Genomic DNA, 23580 nt, shown 5'->3' with positions numbered 1-23580 from the left:
AAATTCTGTCTCAAAAACCCGAATTTCACAACATTTTCAGCCTGAGCCTTTTTTTCTTTTATTCTATCCTTTTTCTTCTTCTTCTTCTTCTTCTTGTTCTTCTTCTTATTCTTGTTCTTCTTGTTCTTCTTCTTGTTCTTCTTCTTCTTCTTCTTCTTCTTCTTCTTCTTCTTCTTCTTCTTCTTCTTCTTCTTCTTCCTCTTCGTCTTTTTTTTCTTTTTTTCGTAGTCCCCAATAAATTTTTGGCATAATATACTCACCTGTAGTAGAACGTTCAGTCTGGAGACCTCGAGCTGTTCCTGAGGAGAAAGAAAGAAATGAGGGGCCACTTGCGGACTCAGTCACTTAAGCCTCTGTGTTAAGGCTCTGCTCCTGATCGCAGGGTTGTGGGATGTAACCGGGGGTTGGGCTCCCAGCTGGGTGTGGAGACGGCTTCGGATGCTCTCTCCCCCTCTCCCTCTGCCCATCTTGCTCGTTCACCACAAAGGGAAAAACAAAACAAAACAAAAGAAAACCAAAAGGAAGAACAGAATGGGCCTCATGAAAAGTAAGTGATTTCTGCAAGATGGCTCTGGTCACTGACAAGGCTGGGACTGAATTCCAAGCCATCCAGTCCCTCTGATCATAAGTCATAGGGCGTTTTCAGGTAATGCTGCCTCTGTGAATCATGTACCGCCTCTTGTAGTTTTGGGAGCACCCAGGCTTCCTAGTGATGGAAATGCCATACTTGAGACCAGAGAAACAGAGAAGAGAACATGACGTGAGTACTACCGTGTCCTTTTTGGAATGCTTCACACCATCGCTATGATCCATGTGTTAAGTAGTGCGAGAGAAGTTGATGTGAGCATTCGCAAAGGTAGTGTCATGCTTGAATTGACAAGTCTTACCCAGTCCGGGCCAGGCACACTCCACCAACAGACCAATACAGATCTCATCTTTTCCCACCAATCCCAAGCTGACGGGACATGGAATGGACACGTCTTGCTCATCGGCATGGAAGGGTCATGTAGAAAGACTCTTTGACCCTGACCCCCAGAGACTCCCCAGGGGACAATGATGCGGCAGGATAGACCCTGATCCTCTCGACCATTTCCGTGCCGATTCCAGTTCCCTGGAGAAAGGTCACCTCTGGGGCATTTCAGTGATTCTCATCTGAGCTCCTTCCAATTGGACACAACCACCCTTCATTCAAGGCAGCCTCTTCCCGTGGGACACAATCAACTCTTCTGCAAAATGGCCACGTCTAAACGGGTTCTGAGCCACACCGGGTGAAGGGGAACACAGTGGCTCACCACACATGGTAGAGGACACATCGCAAATGTCTGTAGCGTATGAGTGAGAAAACACACGTCTAGGGCTTTCCTGGTGAAGGGTGGGGCTAAAACGAGGCAATGGGCTCCGCTTCTCTCTCCCTCTCTTTCTCTTTTTGTGTGGTGTTTTGGAGATGGGGATGGCGGGGACCCATCTTGAATCCGGGCCCTCGAGTCTCTTGAAACCCATCACAGATGGGAGTACAATGAATTTTCTAGCTACTACGAAGGCGGCGTGAGCCCTCAGAGGATCCCTTTTGCTTGGACGGAAACGAACACTGTTTGGCCATTCTTGCAGTGCACATTCTAGTGTTCTTCAATATAATTGCCTGCAAGGTCAGCTTCAGAAGGATCCATACCATGCTCCCTCCAAGCCTCCAGCTCCTTGGCTGAAATCGAAAGGCGTGTACACAGTGGATGATGCTCCCTCAAAAGGTTAGTGGCCAGAGAGGGCCTTTGACTGAGCACTTCCTGGGTCTTACACTAGGCGGCACTAGCACAGGGAGTCTGTCCACAGGTCCCATAAGGGAGGGGTATGTCCTTCCCCCTCCACGAAGGAAGGAGAAAACTGATGTGGGAAGCATGCGAAGCCTTCAACTAGGGGCAGACAGCTGAGAAGGAGAACAGAAGGGATTCCACTTCTTTCGTTTTCGGCCTCGACAGCATACCTAGCCTGATGCCCTTACTTCCCTGCCGCCATGGATGCGCTCTTAGAATAAAGTCCTGCTGCCCACACAATTCCTACAGAACCTCTAGCTGTGCCCGTCTGACACTCTGACTTTGGGACAAGAGGCAAAATGCATTAGAAGACCTCACGTCGTGATGTGCCAGAAACCCCCCTGGGACGTACAAAAGCCCTGGCCTCGGAAAGACATTCTCAACCCGCTCCCACCAGCCTTTCAGTGCTTGGGACTCCAGGGCTCTCACCGGCTGCTGATCCCCTGCTCCCGCTCCAAACCCACACTACCTCTCTACTAGGAGCTTTGGTGGAGCAGAACACACTGTGTTGCCCTCTGCTTTCAAAGCACTTTCCGGACACTGGCTCGTGGAGCAGCTGCACGCACGTGTTCCTGTCGGGCCTCCGCACTCACTTGGAGCCAGACGGGCTAAAGCATGACCCCATGCCCATCCAGACTCAGGCTCAGAAGCCCAGAGGCCCGAATCTGGGGAGTCTGACCACACGCCGCTCCCCTATCCATCACGTCTGCGCAGAGGCTCGAGAAACACTGCCGAGATGAACAAACCAGGACAGGGGGCCGCCCAAGAGGATGGGCAGTACCAGCTGGCTAGGATCCCCTCCCTCAGAAGCCACCGGCAGCTTCCCGCACGTCAGGAAGCAGATGCTTTCCACCTTGTATTTCCATACCTGCTCTGTCTCCCAAGGTTGTGCCTGGGCCAGCTGAATCTCCACTTGTCTTCTCACTCCCTGCGGCTGTGGTGAAGCCCTCTGTACCTTCCGGGGTCCCTGACACAACAACGGGGAAACGGTTTGACTCCTACACATGCAGGGTTCTGCATGTCCCTCTTCCCAGACAGGACAGAAGTCAGGCTTCCCACACAACAGCAGCTTTCAAGGACTCCGAGGGTGTCTGCAGCTACATAGCTAGTATCAGTCTCACATCACACACAGCTCAATCGTGAGTTCGCCCTGTGTCACGTTCAATGCCACCACATAGGTGCTAAAGGGCCAATCCTGACTTGTCTGATTTCCCTGTGCTGGGCTCTCCTGCGCTGGGTTCCAGGGGCGTGCTGGGTTCTTTACCTCCTCTGGCGGCTGCAGTCGGGCTGCCGGTTCCTCCTGAAAAGAGACAGCACACTCCACGTTACCCTGGGCAGAAATCAGTGCACTTGCTCTGACAGAAGCCATCCCCCGCAGGCGCTCTTAGGGGTCCCACGGAGCAGCCGGGGCCCAGGGGCCTGCTCCACGTCACCCAGGTAGTGGGCAGCAGATCCAGGAGCCGAACCCTGCCAGCCTCACCCTGGACTGTCGACTCTCATACCGTTCCTCAGGGCACGTGTGCTGTTCTACGATTTCCAAGCGGCCCTGGTGGGAGGCCGTCTTTGGGGAAGGGCCGTACACATCCAGAAAGGACATTTGACACCGCAAGCCCAAAGAAACCGTCAGCTTTTCCTCAACAGAGGGAAAAGCCACGCGACAAATTGCTACTCCCCTCGTAGCACAGCATGGAGCAGGAGCGAACGGTTCCGGGTGGCCCTCCTTTGTGGACCCAACACTGAGGAGCCCTGCTCCAAGCCCCTGTCCCGTCGACCGCCTGGCTGCCACAAGACCGAGCTGAAGCCCTTGCCATCATGCCCCAAGAATGCTGGCCTTGATTTGTGAACATAGACACTACATGCTCAGTCCCCTCACCCTTCAGCAAATTCCCGACTCTAACGGCATGCAGAACGCGCTGCGTACGTTGGGCTGCCGCAGATTCGATCCTTCACCCTACCAAAGGATCATGTGCTGGCAACGTTCTGTCCAGAAAGGATCAGCCTCCGAAATCTGACATCAGAAATCGGGCGAGGCCAACACAAATGTAGCTGAGGATCACTGGGCCATGGGTCCACAGATCAACACACCAAGTCAAAGCCCACTGTGCATACTAAAGAAATGATGCCTCATGGTCCGGGACGGACTTTTGGTTCCTGCTGAAAGCGACCAGAACTCCGGAGGGCTTTGAAGACGTGGAGAGAGACGGGGTGTCAAGCTGAGTTTCGGGAAGTCCCCTGTGGTGGGGTATAGACTAAGGGTTCTTCGGGGGGACCTGGCGAAAGTCTGGAAATGGTCTCAACGGTGACAGGCTTTGCGGCCTTCGACTGCCTGTTCCGACCATTTGCTGGGCCCCTCTGGCACAGTGTCTGTTGCTAGGCTCGGGGGCAGGAACACTGGCATTTCTGCAAAGATCCCTGGAGAGGGGGATGCTGTTGGTCTGGCAACCATTCTTTGAACAGCTCCGGCTTTGAGGAAGATGAGCTACGTTGGACAACCGCGGGTGTTAGGTGGCACACGTGGACCGCCTGAGCGAGGCCACGGGCAGATGGGACTGCGAGGAGAGCAAACTGGACTGCCCTTTGAGGTTAATGCCTCACTCCCTACACGGCAGCGTGAACACAGGATCGTTGGCTTTGACTCCAAATCATGTCTACCGGTGGAACGGCCCTCACGTTTTTGTTCTTGAAACCCACGGTACGACAAACGCCGTCCGTGGCGCACGAGGACCAGCACGCTGTCGTCCGTTTCATCTCAGAAGCATGCCCTATCGCACAGATCCCACCACTGTGGAGCCATGCCAGAGGAGGCCCAGAGCTTTCAGGGTTCGAATCTGGCCTCTACCTCTCCTGAGACCTTTGTGGCTAGCTTCCTTCTGGGAGGAAAGATGCCCATCGGCCACGCTCTCAATGGGATTTGAGTCTCATCGTTAAGCTTCAGGCATCATCCGAAAGTTGATGTCATTGACATCAAAGAAGTGTCATGGACCAGGGAAATCTCTCCTTTTCCCATGTTACTGAATGTCATCCCAACGCCATCAGCTCACTTAGCACCCCTCCTGTCCAAGAATCTCCAAGGGGTCCTGACGTGAAATCCAGGACGACTGGTACTGGGAAGCTATGGAAGACATGGCCTTTCAATCACTTCTTGGCCTCGCCTGCTCTGAAGCCTGTGTCCCTTGTGCCTTTCTCTTCAGGGTCAAGAGAAGGACGACGACAACAACAACATCATCAAGAGCAAGCACAAAAGATGGAAAACCCTGCTGAATACGGGTATACGTGCTATCACCAGTCGACAGAACGGGTCAGATGTCTGCCAGTCTGGACGCTATTGGACTGAGCAGCACTGCCTGAAACCAGTTGCTTAGGCGTCGACGGGCTCCGTTGTTGGGAACTGGCTTTACCTGGTGTGTGGCCAGGGCTACTGGTGAAGGCAGGGCCCGCTCCAGTGCTGCCTAGGCTGCCAGCATTGAGGGTCGTGGAAACCGGACGTCCAGCAACACCTGAGAAAACCGTAGAATGAACTGCTCATTTCAAACACACTTGCCCTTTTTCGCCCAAAGGGGAATGGACCTCTCCCGCCAGTTCCGCCCGCCCCCAAGGAAATGGAATCGACGTTCTTCCAGCGACTTGCTGTCCAGACTTCCCGGAGATTTTGTTCTAATATAACTCTGCTCCGCTTTTTGTTATCATCCTTGCTACTTCCTTCTTGGGGTGGTTGCGGCCTTCTTTGCCACACTCGTACTTTCCGCATCTCCAACTGGGTCATCTTACGTCTTCCTCTACATATCACCGTGACCTTGCATCCAAAGAAATGGAACCTCCCGCCCTCATCACACTATCCCTCAGGGATGCTAGGAACAATGAGGAAATGACAGGATGGAGCTCATGGCACCCTTCCACTTAAAACACCTACGAGGTCAAAATATGTCCTTAGACAGAGGCACCTTTCCTCTTAGGCTAGTCTACCTTTTTTAAAATTGTTTTTTTTTTTCTTTAACCTGTGGAGTGTGATGCTCCTGAGTTCTGTCAGAGAGACGATATTCTTGTGAAACGGGATGGAGGAAAGTCGAAGGGGACCCCCTACTTAAGCCCGTCGCTCTAACCAGGTCCAAACCAAGTGAAATTTAAGTCTTTGGAAATAAGATTTGATAACCATAGTCAAAGCTCTGTAAATTCCTTCTTAGCCGGTCTTTCTCCAAAGCCATACTCTCATACAAATTCTGTCTCAAAAACCCGAATTTCACAACATTTTCAGCCTGAGCCTTTTTTTCTTTTATTCTATCCTTTTTCTTCTTCTTCTTCTTCTTGTTCTTCTTGTTCTTGTTCTTCTTCTTGTTCTTGTTCTTGTTCTTCTTCTTCTTCTTCTTCTTCTTCTTCTTCTTCTTCCTCTTGGTCTTTTTTTTTCTTTTTTTCGTAGTCCCCAATAAATTTTTGGCATAATATACTCACCTGTAGTAGAACGTTCAGTCTGGAGACCTCGAGCTGTTCCTGAGGAGAAAGAAAGAAATGAGGGGCCACTTGCGGACTCAGTCACTTAAGCCTCTGTGTTAAGGCTCTGCTCCTGATCGCAGGGTTGTGGGATGTAACCGGGGGTTGGGCTCCCAGCTGGGTGTGGAGACGGCTTCGGATGCTCTCTCCCCCTCTCCCTCTGCCCATCTTGCTCGTTCACCACAAAGGGAAAAACAAAACAAAACAAAAGAAAACCAAAAGGAAGAACAGAATGGGCCTCATGAAAAGTAAGTGATTTCTGCAAGATGGCTCTGGTCACTGACAAGGCTGGGACTGAAATCCAAGCCATCCAGTCCCTCTGACCATAAGTCATAGGGCGTTTTCAGGTAATGCTGCCTCTGTGAATCATGTACCGCCTCTTGTAGTTTTGGGAGCACCCAGGCTTCCTAGTGATGGAAATGCCATACTTGAGACCAGAGAAACAGAGAAGAGAACATGACGTGAGTACTACCGTGTCCTTTTTGGAATGCTTCACACCATCGCTGTGATCCATGTGTTAAGTAGTGTGAGAGAAGTTGATGTGAGCATTCGCAAAGGTAGTGTCATGCTTGAATTGACAAGTCTTACCCAGTCCGGGCCAGGCACACTCCACCAACAGACCAATACAGATCTCATCTTTTCCCACCAATCCCAAGCTGACGGGACATGGAATGGACACGTCTTGCTCATCGGCATGGAAGGGTCATGTAGAAAGACTCTTTGACCCTGACCCCCAGAGACTCCCCAGGGGACAATGATGCGGCAGGATAGACCCTGATCCTCTCGACCATTTCCGTGCCGATTCCAGTTCCCTGGAGAAAGGTCACCTCTGGGGCATTTCAGTGATTCTCATCTGAGCTCCTTCCAATTGGACACAACCACCCTTCATTCAAGGCAGCCTCTTCCCGTGGGACACAATCAACTCTTCTGCAAAATGGCCACGTCTAAACGGGTTCTGAGCCACACCGGGTGAAGGGGAACACAGTGGCTCACCACACATGGTAGAGGACACATCGCAAATGTCTGTAGCGTATGAGTGAGAAAACACACGTCTAGGGCTTTCCTGGTGAAGGGTGGGGTTAAACGAGGCAATGGGCTCCGCTTCTCTCTCCCTCTCTTTCTCTTTTTGTGTGGTGTTTTGGAGATGGGGATGGCGGGGACCCATCTTGAATCCGGGCCCTCGAGTCTCTTGAAACCCGTCACAGATGGGAGTACAATGAATTTTCTAGCTACTACGAAGGCGGCGTGAGCCCTCAGAGGATCCCTTTTGCTTGGACGGAAACGAACACTGTTTGGCCATTCTTGCAGTGCACATTCTAGTGTTCTTCAATATAATTGCCTGCAAGGTCAGCTTCAGAAGGATCCATACCATGCTCCCTCCAAGCCTCCAGCTCCTTGGCTGAAATCGAAAGGCGTGTACACAGTGGATGATGCTCCCTCAAAAGGTTAGTGGCCAGAGAGGGCCTTTGACTGAGCACTTCCTGGGTCTTACACTAGGCGGCACTAGCACAGGGAGTCTGTCCACAGGTCCCATAAGGGAGGGGTATGTCCTTCCCCCTCCACGAAGGAAGGAGAAAACTGATGTGGGAAGCATGCGAAGCCTTCAACTAGGGGCAGTCAGCTGGGAAGGAGAACAGAAGGGATTCCACTTCTTTCGTTTTCGGCCTCGACAGCATACCTAGCCTGATGCCCTTACTTCCCTGCCGCCATGGATGCGCTCTTAGAATAAAGTCCTGCTGCCCACACAATTCCTACAGAACCTCTAGCTGTGCCCGTCTGACACTCTGACTTTGGGACAAGAGGCAAAATGCATTAGAAGACCTCACGTCGTGATGTGCCAGAAACCCCCCTGGGACGTACAAAAGCCCTGGCCTCGGAAAGACATTCTCAACCCGCTCCCACCAGCCTTTCAGTGCTTGGGACTCCAGGGCTCTCACCGGCTGCTGATCCCCTGCTCCCGCTCCAAACCCACACTACCTCTCTACTAGGAGCTTTGGTGGAGCAGAACACACTGTGTTGCCCTCTGCTTTCAAAGCACTTTCCGGACACTGGCAAGTGGAGCAGCTGCACGCACGTGTTCCTGTCGGGCCTCCGCACTCACTTGGAGCCAGTCGGGCTAAAGCATGACCCCATGCCCATCCACACTCAGGCTCAGAAGCCCAGAGGCCCGAATCTGGGGAGTCTGACCACACGCCGCTCCCCTATCCATCACGTCTGCGCAGAGGCTCGAGAAACACTGCCGAGATGAACAAACCAGGACAGGGGGCCGCCCAAGAGGATGGGCAGTACCAGCTGGCTAGGATCCCCTCCCTCAGAAGCCACCGGCAGCTTCCCGCACGTCAGGAAGCAGATGCTTTCCACCTTGTATTTCCATACCTGCTCTGTCTCCCAAGGTTGTGCCTGGGCCAGCTGAATCTCCACTTGTCTTCTCACTCCCTGCGGCTGTGGTGAAGCCCTCTGTACCTTTCGGGGTCCCTGACACAACAACGGGGAAACGGTTTGACTCCTACACACGCAGGGTTCTGCATGTCCCTCTTCCCAGACAGGACAGAAGTCAGGCTTCCCACACAACAGCAGCTTTCAAGGACTCCGAGGGTGTCTGCAGCTACATAGCTAGTATCAGTCTCACATCACACACAGCTCAATCGTGAGTTCGCCCTGTGTCACGTTCAATGCCACCACATAGGTGCTAAAGGGCCAATCCTGACTTGTCTGATTTCCCTGTGCTGGGCTCTCCTGCGCTGGGTTCCAGGGGCGTGCTGGGTTCTTTACCTCCTCTGGCGGCTGCAGTCGGGCTGCCGGTTCCTCCTGAAAAGAGACAGCACACTCCACATTACCCTGGGCAGAAATCAGTGCACTTGCTCTGACAGAAGCCATCCCCCGCAGGCGCTCTTAGGGGTCCCATGGTGCAGACAGTTTCAAGGGGTCTGCACACGTTGGTAGCCCAGTTTCATATTGATGAATTCTAAAATGTACTACTGATCATGTCTAGATAATTACTGTTTCTATGTTTGGGAATACCTGACTATATTTAAGCACATAATTTGTGGCACCATTGGTCTAATGAATTGGGTTCAAATTTTTCTCTTTCCTCAGTCTGAGAAACATCTCAGAGAGCCTTAGTTAATTTTACTTTGAAATGATCATTTATTAGAATAAGGTTTTTTTGTGAATAAATATGAAGGGAAAAGCAATGCAGATTTCTCTTAGAAAATTCCTTTTCTTCTTATTGTGTGACTCTGGAAAATGTATGAAAACACTTTTTAATCTTTCTCTGTTTTATGATGAAGTTTGAGAAGTTTTTCCAAGAATAATATTACTCAGTGTGAGGATTTTTTTTTTTATAATTTTGAGTGTCAAAAATGAATGTAAAGACTCAAATGCAGTAAATCCTTCTTCAAAGGTATTACCTCTATCTTGTATGTATTATTAATATGGCATATTACTAAATTCTTAATCTTATAGAATATGAAATATCTACTGGATCTTAAGTGAAATAAATAAAACACTAGGATTCTGTAAGGCTTAGCATAAAATGTCTTAAATAATACTTCATGTTTGGGGCAGAGGATTCCTCTGGGTAATCTTTTTAAAATTCAACTGCACATTATCTTTAGGATTTTAAAATATGATGGTGGAGATAATTTGTGAGATTTTTATAGTGTTTTATGTTTTTTTATAGTGTTTTATGCTTATTTAAAATTTTTACATTAAATGTCATAGTTGCTCACCAAATCTCCTTAGGTAATGTACTCATTACCTTCTCTTTTACATAAACGTTTTGTTTGCTATATTAAAAGTGTTGGCAATATAAAATTGCCAAATATTGTGTTCTAAACTGAATTCTTGGGGAAAGAAAAGCAATGAAAGGAATCCTATGTATTAAGTGGAAAAAAATTCATGCCACTTTTCTTAGTTCTGGGTATCTACTGTGATAGACGATTCAGATGACTTTTTTACCTTGAAATAGTTACCAAAATTTGTTGTGGCTCATGCATAACTACAAAATTTATCAAATCAACAGTCAAGAGTAGTTTTATTTCTTTAAATTAAACCACAAGGAATGCAAGCTTGTGCAGCCACTTTGAAATACAGCATGGAGGAAAACAGCATGGAGGTTCCTCAACTACTGGGTATTTACCTTAAAGATATAAATGTGATTTGAAGGGGCTCGTGACCTGAATGTTTATAGAAGCAATGTCCACAACAGCCAAACTGTGGAAGGAACCTAGATGTCCATCAATAGATGAATGGATAAAGAAGATGTGGGGTATATATGATGGAATACTATGCAGCCATCAAAAAAATGAAATCTTGCCATTTGCAATGACGTGAACAGAACTAGAGGGTATTATGCTTAGCGACATAAGTCAATCAGATAAAGACAATTATCATATGATCTCCCTGATATGAGGAATTTGAGAGGAAGAGTGTGTGGGGTTGGGGTGTAGGGAAGGAAAAAATGAAACAAGATGGGATCAGGAGGGAGACAAACCATAAGAGAATCTTAATCTCACAAAACAAACTGAGGCTTGCTGGGAGGAGGAGGGGAATGGAGAGGGTGGTTGGGTTATGGACATTGGGGAGGGTATGTGCTATAGTGAGTGCTGTGAAGTGTGTAAGCCTGACAGTTTACAGATGGGGCAAATAATAAATTATATGTTAATAAAAAAAAGAAGAAGAAGAAAGAAAGAAATTTAATTTTTTTTTTAAAAAAAGAGTGAAAAAAAGAAAAGAAAAGAAAAGAAAACACATTGAGATACCACCTTACACCAGTTAGAATGGCCATAATTAGCAAGACAGGAAACAATGTGTGTTGGAGAGGATGTGGAGAAAGGGGAACCTTCTTACATTGTGATGGGAATGCAAGTTGGTGCAGCCACTTTGGAAAAAGGTGTGGAGATTTCTCAAGAAATTAAAAATAGAGCTTCCCTATGACCCTGCAATTGCACTACTAGGTATTTACCCCAAAGATACAGATATAGTGAAAAGAAGGGCCATCTGTACCCCCAATGTTTATAGCAGCAATGGCCACGGTCGCCAAACTGTGGAAAGACCCAAGATGCCCTTCAATGGATGAATGGATAAGGAAGATGTGGTCCATATACACTATGGAGTATTATGTCTCCATCAGAAAGGATGAATACCCGACTTTTGTAGCAACATGGACAGGACTGGAAGAGATTATGCTGAGTGCAATAAGTCAAGCAGAGAGAGTCAAATATCATATGGTTTCACTTATTTGTGGGCATAACAATTAACATGGAGGACATGGGGAGATGGAGAGGAGAAGGGAGTTGAGGGAAATTGGAAGGGGAGGTGAACCATGAGAGACTATGGACTCTGAAATACAACCTGAGGGTTTTAAAGGGGCCAGGGGGTGGGAGATTGGGGGAGCGAGGTGGTGGGTATTAAGGAGGGCACATATTGCATGGAGCACTGGGTGTGGTGCAAAAACAATGAATACTGTTATGCTGAAAAGAAATTTTAAAAATGTATCTTAAAAAATAAAATAAAAATAAAAATAAAATAATAAATTAAACCACAAGTTTCAAAAGTTTTAATAGCTGACAGAATGATTATAACTAAAAGAAAGCTATGAAACAATGAAATTAAACTTCTTGGAAACAAAACCAACTGAGAATTAGAAATTCAGTCCATTGTTTATAGCTGAAATAATATGCATCCAGGAAATTATTCTGCAGTGTATAAGAAAAATGAAGAAGAACTATTGGGATGAAATTGTTACCAGGCCTTGGCAAGTAAATTTACAATTACAGACGAGGGGAAAATGCCTCTAAAACCTGTCAGTCTTTCCGTGGCTTACACTGAACAATCCAGGAACGCTAGTGATATTACATAAGGGAAAGTTTGGTGAGAATTAAACATGTTAGTCTGGGCATTTTTAATGGTATTCTATAATATGAATTGCTGATAGTTTTAAGATATTTACTTGCCCTTTGAGTATGAGTGATGTATTAATCACCATATAAATCTGACAATACTAAGAATTACCAAAGTACCCATAATTATAGTCATAATTCTATATCATGACATAAAATTAGAATCCTAAAATAATCTCCATTTTGCAATATTTCTGTTTCAGAGAAGGAATATTAGCTTCATGAATAAAATGTACAAAGTGTAAGATTTATCAGTATAAGTAAATCTAACTAATAATCTAAGCTTCACCAGAAATTCTGTGCCTTCCTCCCCCACAAAAAAACAATGAATTATGAATTTGGGACAGGTAAATTGAAATATCCACTTTTTCTACAAATATATATATATATATATACTTGGATACATGCTTGGAACTAGGTACAACTGGGAATTCAGGGATGGCAAAATATGGTCTGAGACTTTGAGAATGTTAACTAGAGTTGTGGTGATCATTTTGCAATTATATATAAACACTGAATTACTATGAGGTACACTTGCAAGTAACATAGTGTTTTATGTCAATTATACCTCAATAAAAAATATCGTGTTTAAATACATATATATATATATATATATATATACTGTTTTAAGATTTTTTCCAATTTATTTATTTTAGAGAGAGAGAGAGAGAGCATACACACACATGCACATGCAAGGGAAGGGGCAGAAAGGGAGGGTGAAGGACATGCAGACTCCCTGCTGAGTGTAATGAGCCCTGTGGGGCTTGATACCAAGATCCTGAGATAGTGACCTGAGCCAAAATCAACAGTCAGGTGCTTAACCGACTGAGTCATCCAGGGGCTCTTAGATGCATATATTTAGAAAAAAAAATAGAGAAAGTATTAAATAACAGGAGAAAGAGAAACAGTGTTCAGTTGGGGGGGGGGAAGACCAGTGTAAATGAGTGGGTATGTCGATTAAAATATGTTTTAGATTGGGCGCCTGGGTGGCTCAGTCATTAAGCATCTGCCTTCGGCTAGGGTCATGATCCCAGGGTCCTGGGATCGAGTGCCTCATCAGGCTCCCCACTTGGCGGGATGCCTGCTTTTCCCTCTCCCACTTCCCTTGCTCGAGTTCCCTCTCTCACTCTCTCTCTCTCTGTTAAATAAATAAAATCTTTAAAAGAAATAAAATATGTTTTAGATTAAAAAACTATTTTAATATACATAAAACTGTATTTGTCAATTTTTCTGATTTACCTATTGTTTCACTGCTTGATCTTGTAAGCACTGGAGTGGAAGCTGCTGAATTAGAGAAAACAATGTAAAATTAATTTTGTATAGAGGAAAAGTTATGTTTCTGAGAACATCTACATTCATATATAAAATGTATAAACTTGAAATTAATGTTTTAAAGAAATTTGATCATATACAGGTAACTAGATGTTAAAATGTAGAATTGAATCTTTCAAATCCGTAGACCACCAGTAAGAGGTCAAGAAAACATCATTTTGTATAACATTTTTTCCAAATGTTCCTCTAAAACATTCTTAATAACAAAACAAAATTCCCCTTAATATGTCATTATAAAGTTATAATACTACAAAAGGAAGTTTTGGATTTTTTTTAATGCCCTCTTGATTAAGTTGTGGTTGAAGATTATGGTTTACCTGAGCCTGAGCTACTGGTTACTGATGTAATTGCTATACAAAGAAGGAGACAAATATTTGGAAATATATGTTAGATTGTGTTAAAAGACAAAGTTAAAAGTATTTATTTATAGATATGCTCACATATATCTAGAATATAAATAAATAATTAAATGTAAGAGTTAAATTCATTTATGAAATATTAACACACCTGAATATACATTTGTTCTCCTTTGGCTATTACTTTATTAGAAATCATTCAATTAAAGTTAAGATTCCTTGATATTAGTAAAAGAGAAGTTATAAATTATTTTTAAAGAATTTAACATACAATTTTCTTTAGTGGTAGAATTTGCTTCACTTTCTCCAAATCAGCAATATGCAGAATTTTTTTTTGAGGATACACATCCTCTGAATAGGAAAGATGTTCTTCGCTAATATTACAATTCGGTGAGACCCTTCTATTTGTCATTTAGTAAACAAATAAAGAAAAACAAGTTTGAAAAAAGGGACAAATTGCCTGAATTGAAAATTCAATTTGCTGCCAATTTAGAAGGTAAAAAGCAAACTTTATTTTTAAAGCTGCTTCAGTGGTTAATATGCAGATAACTGTTGCAGTACAAACTGTGTAAAGACAATTATTTATTTAAAGTAAGTTACTTAAATAATTTTATGGGGAAATTTATTTTAAAAACCACTTACTATAACCCAAGGAAACATTTCTAAAATTGTATTCAGAGATTAAGTGATAAAATAATCTCTCATTATGTCAACACAAATAAAACTATATGTTTATTATATATCCACTAAAAATAACTATTTCCTGTTATTACTACCTAGCCAAAATCTCAAAGGAATCTCACAAGGTCTATTTAAGAGCCAAGAAATAAGGTTCAGAACCCTGACATGTGATACCTTAGCTTTAGGTAAGTGATCAATAATAACTAAAATTTAAGGAGCATTTTATAGACAATAACACAATTTTAAATATATTATCAAAATCTAAGTGTTCTAATTTACTTTACTATCTCTTAATTGCACAATATTCATCTCTGAATATTGATCTACAGGAAATAAAACCCCACCCTGAATCACACAAGATAGGAATATATAACTATACCGCAGCAACCGTAAGTATACTTAAACTGCCAGCAAATTACAAGTCCCCAACTAAAGTTAAACTGCATTCTGTCCATACTCACTTGAATAGACATAACTGAAATGTCCTTATAGCTGACAGCAAATAAATGAGTTAAGAAAAAGAAATGAACTTTTTATTTCTATATTTTCAAATTACCTCCCAAGGTAATCATGACTTCAAAATATTTACTTCATGCAAGACCACATTTAACTCATTTTTATTCCACTTGTTCCATTTATTATCTAAAAATGTCAAGCTCTGGATGATGATATTTAACTAATAAGCATACATTACCTACTGTATGTTCTAATCATATTCCTAACTGAATACACAGGAGTATAGTGAAATATTTTGAGATTCTTTAGTAACTGTTCATTCTTTTTTGTTACAGATTTACCAACATACTTTTAACTGGCACAGACTATTGTGAAACTATAATGCATTATCTACAAAAAGAAATCAGAAATACACATTGTAAACCATAATGATTTTACCTGTGGATGTCGAATTTGCAGAAGAAGCATCTGAAATTATGATAAACTACTATTATTAACAAGAATGAAAAATTGTGGAAAAATCTAAATCTCAAATTGCCCATGAATTATCAGTATCTTATCTTACTTCTTGCAATTTCTAATACAAGACAGGGAGTAGCTCATGTACTCTTAAAGCTTATTGAGATTCATCCTTAAGATGTCTGTTGATGGGGCGCCTGGGTGGCTCAGTGGGTTAAAGCCTCTGCTTTCGGCTCAGGCCATGATCCCAGGGTCTTGGGATCGAGCCCTGCATCAGGCTCTCTGCTCAGCAGGGAGCCTGCTTTCCTTCCTCTCGCTCACCCCTGCCTCTCTGCCTACTTGTGGTCTCTGTCTGTCAAGGAAATTAAAAAAAAAAAATCTCTGTTGCTCATGAGTGATCCTTCAATTATTTAATTCTGTCTATCTAATCCTCACCCTTCACTCCATTCCTTTTTGAAACAATTTGGACTGATGTCTCACTCCCTTAATTCCCAGAGCCCACAGATAGGCAGGGGCTGCCATGCAGCCCCAGAACTGTCTCTGTTTCCCAGCTGTTGGAAATGCCTTTGCAACCTTGGTTTTGAAATGATGGGACATGAACAAATACACTGCAGTGGAATTGTTCCAAACCACTGAGGGAAGAGCAGTCGAAACCACCAAGTACTCACTCCTTTGCTGCTGAGGATCCAAAAAGAACCCACAGCCTCTACCTCACCTTCCCTAATTTAATTCCAGCAAAAAACAAGAACTCACCACCACTGCACTCCAATTCTCCTGCGATACAATAGCTGAAAGTTATGTTTAAAAAAAAAAAAAAGAGGTTGAAATTTTAACTCCTTATTACATAGACCTCCCAAATTTAAAACAACAAATTGTTTAACCATGAAAATCAAAACAAAGCTAAGAGCACATTAAATCATCGTTTCCCCAGGAATATGTTTTTTTGTGACACTAATGTCCATGCAGCTCTAGTCTAGACTTCGCCTCTGCTTCCATGTCACTGTCTGAAGCCTATAAACATGATCTCACATTTACAGAATCAAAACTTTCTTCTTACCTAAAATTACAAGTGACATTTTCTGTCCTATCAACTGTATTATAAGATTCAACAAACCATTTATTGATATATGGATTTCATGAAAATTCAAAATAACTAGCATAACTGACAAAGAACTCAACCTAATACAGGCCTTCTCATTTAGAAATAAGAGAGCTAAAATTTATATATGTGTTTTAAATTTTTTTTTTCTGAATGAAAATGTAAGAAATATAAGAAACAGAATAGCTCATTGGAAAGTTAGTAGAGAATGTACCATGTTCTCCCACAGTCATCCTGAATCACTCCACCTGCTGGTACGATATCGTTATAGAAACAGCTGCACTCAGATAAACGGACGCATTTCATGAGGTTCTCATCCAGATAAGGAGCATTATCCGGGCACTTAGCATAACAACCTGTATGAAAAATGAACCGTGGTTCATTTCTATTTCCAGAAACTTGTCATATCACCCTCTATGTCTGTAAAGTTACGTAAGTGGTCACATGAACTGAAGTAGATAATAGCAACACGACATCACATTCTTAATGAAAATATAAAAATTGAACAGGATTCAGATCCTCTTGCAATGGAGTATTAACCAAAGAACTAAGAACTTACAAATTTTGGCTGATTTATTTTTTTCTAAAATGTTTCCTAAAGTATTTTAAAACGATTTGCTACCTTAATTGATGGCATGATGTTGAACATAATACAAGGCTTTGATAAACACGTATCTTGAAATGTGAAAGCCAGTTCTAAATATCTATTTTAATAAGGAGAGACAAAGATCCAAACGCCATAATAAAATGAGTTGACAAGGCTTCAAAGCCTGGAATCTAACACAGAGGTGACTTTGGGAAGTTTAAGCATCATCTTGTTTTCTTGACACTTCTTCCATTCGAGATATGTAATGGTAAGAAGAAAGAGCTATTTAAGTGTGGGATAGTGTTAACTGGACTATATTATACATTGCATTCTGAAACTACATTCTCAACCAATTATATTGTCTAATGAAAGGTATAAAAACCGACAATGGGATCCTACCACTATGTTCTCCCCCACCATCTGCCTTATTAAATAGACAATTTATGTCTAGAGAAAATGTTTCTAATGTACAAATATTAATGTCATAATCAATAGAAATACCTATTCATCAAATTACAAAATGTAAGACTCTGAGTTGGCAGAAATGAATAAAATTTTTCAGTTGTAAAATATCGATATAATTTGCACTACTTTGAGGATATTACTAAAATATACCTTACCTTCTAAAACTGCAGAAAATTTCTGGCCAATAACTCTATCTCTGCATGTTTTTGTGGTTACTGTACCACAAGGTTCATAGCGCCAACTGCATTCGCCGGGTCCATTATAATAATCACAGAAAACAGCTATAATTGAATCATTTCAAATTATTGTCATTCATTATATGATGATTTTCACTTTCATTTTTCCACAACAATTTTAAAAGGGATTTTGAATAATATTAACAATAAACAGACCTACAGTATATCATTCTGTTTCATCAAGTCCTTTTGGCTTTATCTAAATTGCCATATGAGCCACAACAGCTCATGAAAAAGGAGAGGAAGAATATAGGATCAAAACAACACTTTCCTTTGACATCTCACGCTAAGGTTGGTTTGAGGTAGAAAATAAACATTGATTTTTCCATTTTGAGATATTTTAGATCATAGTCCAGATTCATAGTTCTAATGTTCAAGCTTAAATTACAAAAATAAATCTCTGTGGAAATCAGGCTCTTTTAGTATGTATGTAAATAACCATTCCTAAATGAGGTAACTAAAAATTTCAATATCACGGTTTACATGATAAACGGAATAAAATGTGGATTCAATATCAGTATTTTTCATTTGTAATACTTTCTCTCATAATGTTTTCCACTAGAGGGGAGAGAGTTGACTGATTTCTACTAAATTTATCACATTCCATATATATCAAGATTCCATTTACACTCATTTTACAGTTTGTCTTGACTAGCACTCTGTAAAATTTTTAAAACAATGTCTGAGGACTTCAACCCAAAGTAGTAGATGCGGTAAATGTTTACAGATATATGACAGTTCTCAGATAAGTCAACAGTTCATTGTTCATGTAAGTATCAGTAAGAGATATTTTCCATCAGTGTTTCATTGTTCCCCTGTTAACATAAGAACTTTTGCAACAAAAATTGACTTGATGTGTTGTGTCGGGTGTATGTTTTAAAATAGGTAGTTTTCCCATCATTAACATAGTAACAAATTTTTAAAACTTTTTAGGCACAAGAATGTGTATTTTATAGGAAATCTGAGGGAAGACTGATTCTCTAACAAAACAATTCTACTTAATGACATTTTTAAAGAACAACATATGGACTTGACTTACGACAGAGATCTGGTTTTCTCCATGTGACACAGACTCCAACTGCACTGCATGCCTCTGCATACATGGCCACAGCTGTGCAGAATCCCAAATACTTCCCCTCCATGTCACATGAGCAGGCTTCTTCAATGCATGCTTCTAGGTAAGCTTCGGGGTCCACCTAGACAGAGCATAACACATGAATTTCTGGGAGCAAAACCTGTGTGGGTTACTGCTCTCAGAGCCATACTACCTTGTGGTGGCATTCTTTGAAGATGCTGTCCCGGATGATCCCACATTTCTGCACAGCCCAGGCTTTACAGTATGGGTTTGAGTCACATGGGAAATATTGTGCTGCTGTGTCTGCACATTTTTGACTTGTTTTCCAACTATTTCCAAATTCCAGTGCTCCAATAGCTTCTGATGAATGCCTTGTTATGAAATCATCCTTGAGATCACCATTGTTGTTTCCACAAAGACCACACACTTTGCCCTACAGAGATCAGAAAGGGAAATTAACAGGTAGATTGTACCAATGAAATAGATATATTGAGAGATGAGATCAGAAAGTAAAATGACAAAGTAAGCTGCACGACAGTCATATATAGAGACAGGTGGGTGAGGAAATTATGATTAAAAATAGTATCACGAATCTATTTTATTTTATTTTCAGTAGGCTCCACACCTAATGTGGAGTTTAAACTCAACCCTGAGATCAAGAGTCACGTGCTCTGCTGACTGAGCCAGCCAGATGACCCTACCATAAATCTATTTTCAACTCCAAATTTTGGAAGAAAACTAGAATCTGTGGGTAAGATTCTGCTCCTGTTTAATCCAAGACATCCTGTATCACAAAATGATCTATCAACTAAGATAAATGTATTAAGAATTGTTAAAAACTAGTTCTATTTACTAGCTTTAAAACACAGAGGAGTATACTCTTAGGTTCTTAGAACATCTGCTCCAAGAAATACATTTAATTTTATACACTCACCAGCTACCTTAAAATTGTATTATAAAATAATCTCAAGTAACCAAGCATAGTTAAACTAGAATGTTTCAGGTTTACTGCATTTATTTTTCATCAGATTCTATCATCTTTGAGTATATTTCATGTTTCACGATGAGACACAATAAATGTGGAGGACTTGCTCTAGGAGAGAAACTACCACTCTCTCACTTTCCACAGATGAATTGTCTCTAATTCTCAAAAACAGAAATTATTTTCTTTGCCCATTAATCACTTATTAATGATATACGTACATGCCAGCGAGGATCCAGTATAGCAGAAACTCTTGTATTCTTGTCCCAAATTATGGTTATCCCATTTAAAAATTTTAGAATCAGGTACAGGCCAACGGTATGTACGGAATATGTATTTTCAGTGAGCCCACAGTCCTTACTTTCTGTAATTTTGGAGGCTGTTACTTTACCATCATGCAAGACAACATTCTGATCCTGTAAATTAAAAAACAGACATGATAATATCAGTTTTATCTGGCCACTCAAAATCTGAGAGAAAAAGTACATAAAGAGAAACAGTACTTTACCTGAAAAGCAACTATGATTTTTCTTGAGCACGTAAGCCCATTTTCACAGCATGGGACGCTTTCAGTTAAAATACGGAATGTGCCACTTTCCCGACCGCAATAATCCTTTAAGAAGTAAATTATAATAATAGTTTATAAATACCAGGGACATGGAACTCAATTACAATATTGGCACCAAACAAGTAATTCTTGGATAGTGATAACTTAAACTCAATAAACTACCATGGAATTTCCAAAAGACAAGAGTTTAACCATATATACAGATAGGTAGTCTTGCTGGACTCCAACCTAGTTAACTGGTCTTCAGTTGATCCTTTTCCTGTTACTTGTACACAAGTTCAGAACTATACCATAGGGGTGTGTTTGTGTGTGTGTGTATGTACACATATATTTAAGAATTTAAATTATATAATGTAATTTATAATCAATGATTTATTTATAGACTCTGTGAATAGCTAGATAAAGGTGTTTTTCTCCCCTTTAGTGGTTCTTATGAAGCTCGACATTCAAACAAACCTAATGCATAAATACAAAATAATCCAAATTTCAGCAATTAGATGTGACTTAGAAGCAGCGTGGCAGCATGTAACAAGCATGGACTCTGGAATGACAGAGATCTGGGTTTGAATATGGCATTTTCTACTTAGCAGTTCACGTTGCTTAACCTCTCTACATCTCAATTTCTTCATCTGCATCATAGAGATAATACTATAACCTTTCCCTCGTACTGTAATAATTAATTGTAATAAACTTGCTTGGCAAAGAAGTGCTCATAAAAGAGTAACTGTCATTCTTGCTGATAGTGCTTGTTGTTAAAATAAGGATGTCTAACATTTATTGAGCACTTAGTATGTGCTCCAGTATTTGCCCTAACTTGGTTTCCAGTGGGGGCAATTTCTTTCTCCATTTTACAGATAAGAAAACTGAGACACAGAGGGATTAAGGAATATGCCCATAGTCGCATCAGAGAAATGGGAGAGCTACAACTGAAATCTAGGCCTACTGCCTCCCAAGTCAGCATAATATGATGTTATATTTTACTGCCTTTGAGAAACTTTTAAGGGACCATTTTTTAAAATTTCACATTCTGAGAGTAAAATTCTCCAGAGTTAATCTACAAATAAGTAACTATTATTAAGTATAAAAAAAAAACTGTGATAAAACACATTCGTCATTACCTCAGCAAATGAATATTGGCAGAGACCATCAAAGCTGTAACTTTTTCCATCAAAAGTTCTAACATGACCTTCCCCATAGATGTGGCAGACGGTTTGACATTTATTTTGTGTACAGCTCCAAGATCCTTTTACGCAAGTACTAAAATTAAAAAAAAATTATGCCAAGATTCACATACTCATAGAATTTTTATAAAGAAGCACAAAAGGCCTTGTTCTGTATTGATTTAAATTTTGTAATTGTCTTCATTATACTATATGATGTTCACCACACAAAATGCCAAATAAAATTCCTATTTCAAAAAGTACAGCATAGGGACTGTAGTCAATAATAGTGTAATAACTTTGTACAGTGACATATGGTAACTACACCACTGTGATGAGCATTTCTTAATGTATATAACTGTTGAATCACTATGCTGTACACCTAAAACTAATATAATATTGCATGTCAACTATACTTTAATAAAACAATTTAAAAATTAAAATTTCTATTTAAAAAATTACTTTAAACTATATTTGACTATTGTTTTCCACATATACCAAAGAACAACTTCTTTCTTATAAAAATAAGAGCAGACTATAATTTCTACTATCCAAAATATATAAAATAGAAATTCTTTATTATGCACCAGTTGTTGCAGCCAACTGAGGTAACACTTCCTTGTTCATACTCCCCTCCACCAAAAGAACATGGGCAGTCTTCAGGAAAGACGCAGTTCCCTTTCGAATTTCGAACCATGCCTACTGGACAGTAGCACCCAGCTTTGCAAGGCAAGTTTTCCTATGGGAATAAATATAAAATATACACCATAAGGTACTGCTTTAACATGTCACAGTATCAGCATTAATTTATAATACATAAATATAAAGACCACATATACATTTAGAGCCAATATTTGACAAATCAAAATAACACAGTATCTATGACCTTCTCATTATTTTTCATTGATGTTTTAGTTTGCTTCTATGCTGACACAATTAAAAGTTTGAAAAGGCTAAACGGCAATGTCATGGTACTTACATCAAAACCAGGCATGTTCCAAGCACCACATTTACTGTCAACTCTTCTCCGTGCCCTCGGGCCCCTGCAGTCAACATATTCAGCCCCTCCAGAACAATTCTCTGCAGGATAAAAGAAATTGTTAATCAAGAGCCTCTTGATCTGCGTATTTTAACCCAAGCAGATCTATTAAGTTTGCATCATGATTTCAATACTTACGTTGGGCTGAACTAATAGGAGTCTGGCAAAGAAAATTTCCATCCCGACAGACACTGGAAATAGAAGAAAGTTTGATTTAAACTTCAAACATGACTACTTCTTAATACACCATTAGAGCAACTTTAACCCCTCACTCACAAGTTTTATCACAAGTAGATGAGTGAGACACAGCGCCCCAGAAGCTATATAACATGTACCCAGTTATAAGATACTGCATTGTACATATTACAGGAATGTACAAGGAAGGTTCTGTGAGTCCAAGACAGTGTTTATTCATCTTTGAAACTCCAGCCCTCATCACAAGGCCTGGCACATGGAAAATGTCTATTTAATAAGTGCTTGTTTGTTGAATGATGAATGATGAATGTTGAGATACAACTAGAAAGCATGGTCTGAACATAAAATCATTTTGCATCCTCTGTATGTATGTATGTAGAATGCATAATGCTAGAATGTTTTTCTATTGGTATTTAAAACCAAACAAGAGTAGAATACATCAGTTAGAGCCATTATGATGCAGTGATCACTTTAGGTTAAAGGGAACAATAACTAACTTCAATACGAAATACAATATTTAAAATGTGACAGGTCGGGGTGCTCAGTGTGTTAAAGCCTCTGCCTTCAGCTCGGGTCAATGATCCTGGGGGCCTGGGATCGAGCCCTGTGTTGGGCTTCCTTGTTCAGGTGGGAAGCCTGCTTCTGCCTCTGCCTCTACCTGCTGCTCCCCCTGCTTGTGCTCTCTTTCTGGTCTG

General features: G+C 41.5%; 1 protein-coding gene across 31 annotated transcripts in view; it reads right to left on the bottom strand.

Moving 5' to 3' along the window:
* Nucleotides 1-23580, bottom strand: part of MUC19 (mucin 19, oligomeric) — a 301846-nt gene that overhangs the window by 235969 nt on the left and 42297 nt on the right. For 23 of the 31 annotated variants that reach the window (XM_032347804.1, XM_032347806.1, XM_032347777.1 and 20 more), the window contains 21 exons: nt 22829-22881; nt 22631-22731; nt 22239-22390; nt 21610-21748; nt 20432-20536; nt 20145-20339; nt 19135-19374; nt 18906-19062; nt 17786-17911; nt 16794-16935; nt 16234-16268; nt 15460-15489; nt 13846-13878; nt 13436-13480; nt 9066-9101; nt 8670-8768; nt 6255-6293; nt 5207-5305; nt 3073-3108; nt 2677-2775; nt 261-299 (listed from right to left, as the gene is read on the bottom strand). In XM_032347804.1, coding sequence (XP_032203695.1) covers nt 261-299; nt 2677-2775; nt 3073-3108; nt 5207-5305; nt 6255-6293; nt 8670-8768; nt 9066-9101; nt 13436-13480; nt 13846-13878; nt 15460-15489; nt 16234-16268; nt 16794-16935; nt 17786-17911; nt 18906-19062; nt 19135-19374; nt 20145-20339; nt 20432-20536; nt 21610-21748; nt 22239-22390; nt 22631-22731; nt 22829-22881 — 2000 coding nt within the window. The remainder of the gene's footprint in view (nt 1-260; nt 300-2676; nt 2776-3072; nt 3109-5206; nt 5306-6254; nt 6294-8669; nt 8769-9065; nt 9102-13435; nt 13481-13845; nt 13879-15459; nt 15490-16233; nt 16269-16793; nt 16936-17785; nt 17912-18905; nt 19063-19134; nt 19375-20144; nt 20340-20431; nt 20537-21609; nt 21749-22238; nt 22391-22630; nt 22732-22828; nt 22882-23580) is intronic. The other 8 variants (XM_032347780.1, XM_032347796.1, XM_032347788.1 and 5 more) reach the window with 8 other exon arrangements.

This window comes from Mustela erminea, chromosome 6 (assembly GCF_009829155.1).
Source record: "Mustela erminea isolate mMusErm1 chromosome 6, mMusErm1.Pri, whole genome shotgun sequence".
NCBI classification, from domain to species: Eukaryota; Metazoa; Chordata; class Mammalia; order Carnivora; family Mustelidae; genus Mustela; species Mustela erminea.
Note: the sequence above shows the minus strand (reverse complement) of the source record. Positions and strands in the feature narration are given on the sequence as shown.